The sequence below is a fragment of the Alligator sinensis genome, unplaced genomic scaffold, assembly GCF_000455745.1.
Source record: "Alligator sinensis unplaced genomic scaffold, ASM45574v1 scaffold137_1, whole genome shotgun sequence".
Taxonomy (NCBI): Eukaryota; Metazoa; Chordata; order Crocodylia; family Alligatoridae; genus Alligator; species Alligator sinensis.
Genome location: NW_005842545.1, coordinates 430,952 through 437,698, shown reverse-complemented (window position 1 = coordinate 437,698; position 6,747 = coordinate 430,952). Strand labels below are relative to the sequence as shown.

At 61.3% G+C, this 6,747-nt stretch overlaps 1 protein-coding gene across 1 annotated transcript in view; it reads left to right on the top strand.

The window, feature by feature from the left end:
- The window catches only part of CACNA1F (calcium voltage-gated channel subunit alpha1 F), a 37,271-nt gene extending 30,564 nt beyond the window's left edge, over positions 1-6,707 (top strand). The window contains 10 exon segments of the mRNA XM_025213737.1: positions 20-117; positions 481-583; positions 697-798; positions 1,057-1,187; positions 2,169-2,267; positions 2,673-2,878; positions 3,536-3,676; positions 3,981-4,099; positions 4,402-4,514; positions 5,861-6,707. Of these exon segments, the coding sequence (XP_025069522.1) occupies positions 20-117; positions 481-583; positions 697-798; positions 1,057-1,187; positions 2,169-2,267; positions 2,673-2,878; positions 3,536-3,676; positions 3,981-4,099; positions 4,402-4,514; positions 5,861-6,124 (1,376 nt within the window). The 3' untranslated portion in view covers positions 6,125-6,707.
- The last annotated feature ends 40 nt before the right edge of the window (positions 6,708-6,747 follow it).

Sequence of the window (6,747 nt, the reverse complement as noted above, 5' to 3'; positions counted from 1 at the left end):
CCCCCAATCTGCATGCCCGGGGGCCGCATCAAACACCTGGACGTGGTGACCCTGCTGCGCCGCATCCAGCCCCCACTTGGCTTTGGCAAACTCTGCCCCCACCGTGTGGCCTGCAAGGTCTGGACGCCTGGGTCCTCTGGATGTCTGAGTTTTCTGGGAGGGGAGCAGGGGCTGGTGGGTGAGAGCAAGGGGATCCTGAGAGCCTGGATGCTTGGGTTCCTTCCCCAGCTCTGGGAAGGTGGGGGCTAGCGGGGTTAGAGCATGGTGGGGGGTGGGAGTCTGGGCTCTCTCTCAGTTCTCTCATGGATGCCTTGGTTTTCTCTGAGCTCAGTCTTGGGGGTTAGAGCAGGGGGGCTTGGAACCCAGACACATAGGTTCGCTGGGAGGGGAATGGGGTCTAGTGGGTTGGAACGGGTTGTTGGGAGCCGATGTCTGGATTCTCTGAGCTGGTGGGAAATGGGGCTGAGTTCTCTCTTGCAGCGCCTGGTGGCCATGAACATGCCTCTCAATGCCGATGGCACTGTCACCTTCAATGCCACCCTCTTCGCCCTCGTCCGGACCTCGCTCAAGATCAAGACTGAAGGTGGGGGCACAGAGGGGGAGTCCTGGTGGATCATGGGAGTGGTGGTTCCCAGAAATCACCTGAGGGACAGACAGGACCCCCGGCTGATGTTTCCCCTGCTCTCCCCACCATAGGGAACCTGGAGGTGGCCAACAAGGAGCTTCGTGCTGTCATCAAGAAGATCTGGAAGAGAACCAAGCCTAAGCTCCTGGACGAGGTCATACCCCCTCCAGAGGGTGAGGACCCCACCTCTCACCCAGAAAACCAAAGTGTCTGGGCTCCCAGCCTCACTTGCTTTAACCTACCAGCTCCACTCCCCTCCAAAAGAACCCAGGTGTCCAGGGTCCCAGCCCTCCCTGGTCTCATCACCCAACCCCACTCCCCTCCCAGTGAACCCAGGTGTCTGGGCTCCCAGCCTTACCCTGCTCTGACCCCTCCCAGGCTGGGGGAAACCCAGGTGTCCTGACCCCACCTTTCCCCCTCACCCTGCCCAGAGGAGGAGGTCACCGTGGGGAAGTTCTATGCCACGTTCCTGATTCAGGACTATTTCCGCAAATTCCGGAAGCGCAAGGAGAAGGGGCTGCTGGGCTCCGAGGCTGCCCCCAGCTGTTCCAGTGCCCTTCAGGTAGGAACCTGCCAGTGATCCGCCTCCAAAGCCATGCCCTAGGGTGTCCCCTACACCTCCAGGCAACTTCCTGTGGGGAGCCCCAGTACCCTGCCACAGCCATGCCCGCTCTGGGGATGCCCCTAGCGCCTCCAAATTGGGAACCCCCTTTTGGGGAGCCCCAGAGCCTTCCCCTCCCATGGAAGACTCCAGCAACTCTAGGTAGGGAATCACACTTGGGGACCCCCCACAGCCACACCCCAGAGGACTGCTCCCTGCAGCTGTAGGTAGGAAACCCCCCTTGGGGCATCTCCTCCACAGTCAACCCCCGCAGGCTGCCTCTCCAGATGGGGAACCAATCTCCCATTTAGAGACACCCAGAACCACCCCCAGGACTACTCCAGCACTCTAAAGGAGGGGATCCCCCCAGAGCCACCCTCCCTCAGAGATACCCCCAACTCCTCCAAGAAAAGAATCCCAATTTGAAGACCTCTAGACCCTTTCCCCAGCCATGTCCCCTCTTGTGGCTGCCTCCCAGCTCTTCCAGGTAGGGAACCGACCTTGGGGAATGCCCAGGATCTCCTCCTAAAGCAACCCTCCCCAAATGCCCCCAGGACCTCCATGTAGGGAACCCCCACCCCCAGTTGCAGCCTCCCAGGCTGCCTCCAGCTCCCTGCTGGGGAGAGGAAAGCACCACCACACCCAGAACCCCCGCTTGGGGATGCCCACACAGCTGCCCCCCAGCCTCCCCAAGCAGCCACATACCCTTGATTCCCACATGCACTCCCTCCCCCACAGGGGACTCTGGTACCCCCTACATGGAGCAGAGGGTCTGCACTTCGGGGTCCTATCTTGCGGGGATGGAGTCTCTCACTGGGCTGAGCTGGGGGGCATGTGTGGCATTCTGTGGAGTCCCTGACTGGGCTGAGTGAGGAGGGGTGTGGGGGGTCCTGTGGAGTTCCTCAGCCTTCCCGCATTCTCTGCCCTGCCCCCCACTCCTAGGCTGGGCTGCGGACACTGCAGGACCTGGCCCCTGAGATGCGACGGGCGCTGTCAGACCTGGACGAGCAGGGGGCCAGTGACGAGAATGGGCCCTATGAGGTGAGACCCACCCCTCCAGCCAGTCTCTGCCTATCTGAACTGGGCCACACCCCCAGGTGGAAGACCACTTCCCTGGGATAGTCAGTGCCCCCAGGCCACACCTCCCTGAGCCAGGTCCTGCCTCCAGACACAAGCCCCAGCTCCCTCAGCCATGCCCCAATGCTAGGCAAGCTCCACCTCTGAGCCAGGTGCTGCCCCCAGACACAGGCTCTGCTTCTCTCGGCCAGGGCCTGCCCCCTATAGGCCCCACCCCCAGAAATCCCACCTCCCTAAACCAAACCACGCCCCCAGACTCAAATTAACCTCTGTCCCCACGATAACCCTAAGGGCCCTGCCCCTGGAGCCTGGGCCTGCTGCTAGCCCCACCCCTCTGCTTGCTACCTAATGTCCCCCCTTGCCTTGCAGGACCCTGAGGGCCCATACAAGGGACCCCTCCAAGCTGCCCCCCTGGTGGAAGTCCCATCCCCTGGGGGTCTGGGGGGCTTGTGGGCCCCTTCCTGTGCCAGCCTAGCCCCGCCCCTACCTGGGACCTGTGATGAGGGCGGGGAGACCAGGGCCGAGGACATGGCCCAGCCACCTTCCAGCAGGTTGCACTGGCGCCGGGCCAGCAGGTACTGCACAGACACTACGGTTCACCCCAGACTGAGTGGGGCAGAGCTAGGAGCCCGGGTGCTTGGGTTTTCTGGGAACGTGGATGGGTCTTGAAGGAGGTGGAAGGGGGATGGTGGGTTTGGAGCAGACAAGCTTGGATGTCTGGGGTCTCTAGGTGGGGTCCTGGTTGGTTTAGAACAGGGGGCACAGATGCCTGGGTTCTTGTGAGGTCGCAGACTGGTGGGTTAGAGCACGGGGGCTGGGAATCTGGACAGCAGGGTTCTCTGGGAGGGGAGGGGGCTTGGGGAAGCTAAAGCAGGGGGGTTGGAAGCCCAGATTCCTGGGTTCTCTAGGAGTAGGGCTTTGTGGGTTAGAGCAGGGCAGGCCAGACATCTGGTTCTGTCTTGGTTGTGGAAGGGGCAGGAGCTGGGGACCTGGACACATTCTGGGAGGGGAGTGGGGTTGGAGCAGGGAGGGCCCCCCACACCCCTCCTCACCCCATCTGGGTTCAGTCCCAGCTTTAGGAGCAGAATGGGGTCATGTGGGTTAGAGCAGAGTCAGGTGCTGAGAGCCTGGATTCTGTGGGAGTGGAAGAGGTTCTCAGTGGTTAGAGCAGGGTGGGGGGTGGACCAGGAGCCCAGATGCCTGGGTTCCCTGACATCCATGCATCCATCCAGGCAGAACTCTGAGGGAAGCTGCAAGACCCCCACTATACCGGAGAAGCCCCCCACCCTGAAGGAGTACAGTGAGGAGACAGCAGAGGAGCAGGGCTTCTACAGCCGGGATGAGGACTCCGAGAGCCAGACCTCCTGGAACCAGTGAGGCTCCAGATGCACCCACCTCTGGGGTGGGGCAGCTGGGGAATGGCTGAGTCTAACATCCCATGAGGAAGACTTTGGTGTGCTCAGCTCTTGGGAGGGGGCAGCTGCCTAGAACACCCCCCTGCATCCTGTTTAGGACAGGAAGTGGCTTTCTGTCCTCCCTTGCACCCCCCTCCCCACCCCATACCTGGGTTCACATCTTGACTCTTGGAAGGGGCATGGTGGGGGCTAGACAATAACCTGGGTACAAAGCATTTTGGGGTAGTGGCTGATACCCCAATGTCCCTATATCTGTCTGCAGTCAGTCCTGCCTGGAGGACCCTCCTCTCCGCCAACGACGCTGGGTCCCACCCTCTGGGTGTTCCCTGCCCCCTCAGCAAATGGGCAAGCGCCGACGGCTCCTGCCTCCCACCCCAGCAGGTGAAGGAGGAGGTGGGGTCTCAGGGAGAGGGGCAGGGTCTGGGGGAGGAGGGGACAGGCAAGGCTGTGTGAGAGAGGTGCGGCTGGTGGGGCATGGCTAAGAGCTAAAAGGGTGAGGGGTGGGTGGGGCCTGAGTAGACCAGAGGCTCAATGGATGGGGCTACATTGCTGGGTGGGGAGGGCTGGGGGGTCAGGAAGAGGGTGGGGCCAGGGAGCTACCCAGGGGGCGGGTCAGGTGAGGGCAGACCCAGGGCTGGTTGCCGGCAGGGCCTGAGCCAGGGGATGGGGCCACTCTTCCCCAGGCCAGAAGCCTGCCTTCGCTATCCAGTGCTTGCGGCGCCAGGAGAGCTGTGAGGACCTGCCAATTCCGGGCACGTACCACCAGGCCCCACCTTCTTACCAGCCCCTCACACAGGTACAGGGGGGAAGGAATCGTGTGTGGCAGGTCTGTGAGAGGCAGGAGGCCTGGTGCGAGGACATCCAGCCACACCTGCTGTGCGAGATGCTATGAGGTGGCAGCTCCACACATTCATGCAAAGGGGTGGGCCCTTGTGCTAGGGGGGGATGGGACCAGCCCGGGGTGCCTCGCACATGTCCGTGTAACAGCTTATCATGCCACCCTTCTCTGCAGGGCTATGGAGGGCCGTGGGGGGGGCCGCCTGGGGGGGGATGGCTGCATTCATGGGCAGCCCCCCTTCCCCCTGCCCGCGGTTGCCTGCTCTACGCCCCACTGCTGCTGGTGGAGGAAGGCTATGGGGCTGCCCGTGACAGTGCTGACAGCCTGGTGGAGGCTGTGAGTATAGAGCAGCAGCCTATACTCTCAGTATATTGGGGGATTGGGGGTAGGGCCTTGTTCTGGGGGGTGGGGCTACAGCAGGATGAAGCCTAGCCCTGTGGGGTGAAGCTAGGGCAGGAGTGTTGCCTGTTTCTGGGGATGGGGCTATGGCAGGGCGTGGCCTAACCTTGAGGGTGGAGCTGGGATTGGATGGGGGTCCTGATCCAGGTGCCGGGGCTAGGAAAGGGGATGTAGCCTTGTCCTGGAGGGTGGGGCCAGGGGCATGGTCTAAACCTGGGGATGGGGCTGGGATTGGAGGGAGGCCCAAATCCTGGGGGATAGGGCCAGGGCAAGGGGCTGGGCCTGATCTTGTGGGTAGGGTTTGAAGCTGGGACAGGGGATGGGGCCTGATCTTAAATGGGGGGGCCAGGGCAGAGTTCAGGGTTTGAGTTGGGGGCAAGCTGGGATAAGTGGGGGTACTGATGGGATGCATAGACCCAATCTGGCTCTGATTAGGTGTGTGGGGTTGGGGCAGGGCTTGGCCCTTGGTGGAAGAGTTGGGGTGGGGGGACACACAGGTCCCTGGGGGACTTTAGAAGTCAGGGGACTTTAGAAGTCAGGACATCTGGGTTCCATGCCACAGCAGAGGGAGGAATAGCTGGAAACCTGGATGCTTGGGTTCCCTCTCTGCTCTGGGAGGGGCAGGGGAGATGCATAGGGGGTGGGGGCAGGGAATATGAATCTGGCAAGGGTTGAAGCTGAAAGTATATGGGGGGCTGGGAGGTATATGCGAAGCTGTTGCAGGGCTGAGGTGGCTGTGCCCCTCAGTTCCTGATTTCACTCTTCTCCCCTGTATCTGGCTGGATCTGGGGGGTCAAAGTAGGGTGTATAGGGGGTATACGAGGGCTGGGGGTATATGGGGACTTGGGTGGGCTGAGGAGTCTGTGGGAGGCTCTCGACCCCTAATTTCTCTGCCCCCCCCTCAGGTGCTGATCTCAGAGGGACTGGGGCTCTATGCCCGGGACCCCAAGTTTGTGGCCGTGGCCAAGCGGGAGATTGCAGATGCCTGCCAGCTCACACCAGCTGAGATGGAGAGCGCTGCCTGTGACCTGCTGGGCCAGCGCCTGGCCCCAGGGGGGCCCTTTGGCCCTGAGGCCCCTGGCAGTGCCCTGTACAGTGATGATGAGCCTCCACGGCCCCCAGCTGAGGATGAGCTGGCGGATGAGATGGCCTGTGTGGCTGCTCCCTGAGCTTGCCCCACCCCAAATTCAGCCACAGCCAGGGCTTGAGGTAGTCAGTGTCCCCCCTTCCTTCTCTCTGTTGGAGGCCCACAGTATGAACCAGTGCCTGTACTGGGTCCACTGGGGTGGAATTGGGAGGGTTCTAGTACAGACTAGTGCCTGTCCTGGACTCACTGGGGGGGAACTGGGGTCATTTTAGTACAAACCAGTGTCCGTACTAGGGGCATGGAAGCATTCCAAAACAGACAAGTGCTTGTACTGGGCTCATTGGGGAGGTGGGGTTCCAGTACAGATGGGTCTGTCCTGGACTCCCTGAGGGGAATTGAGAGTATTCAATACAGATCAGTGTCCATACTGGGGACTTGGGGAATTTCCAGTATAGACCAGTGCCTGTACTGGGGCCACTGGGTTGCAACTGGGGAATTCCAGTACAGAGCAGTGTCCATGCTGGGGACATAGGAACATTCCCAGAAAGACTGGTGTCTCTACTGGGCGCACTGGTGGGTGATGATGTAGCTGATTCTTTTGTCAATAAAGAGGTAGCACTAAAGCCCTGTCTGGGGAAGTCTGTCTTGTGGGGGAGGGGGGATTACTGGTTGGGGAGGGCAGGTACTGGACTCACCTGGGAAAGA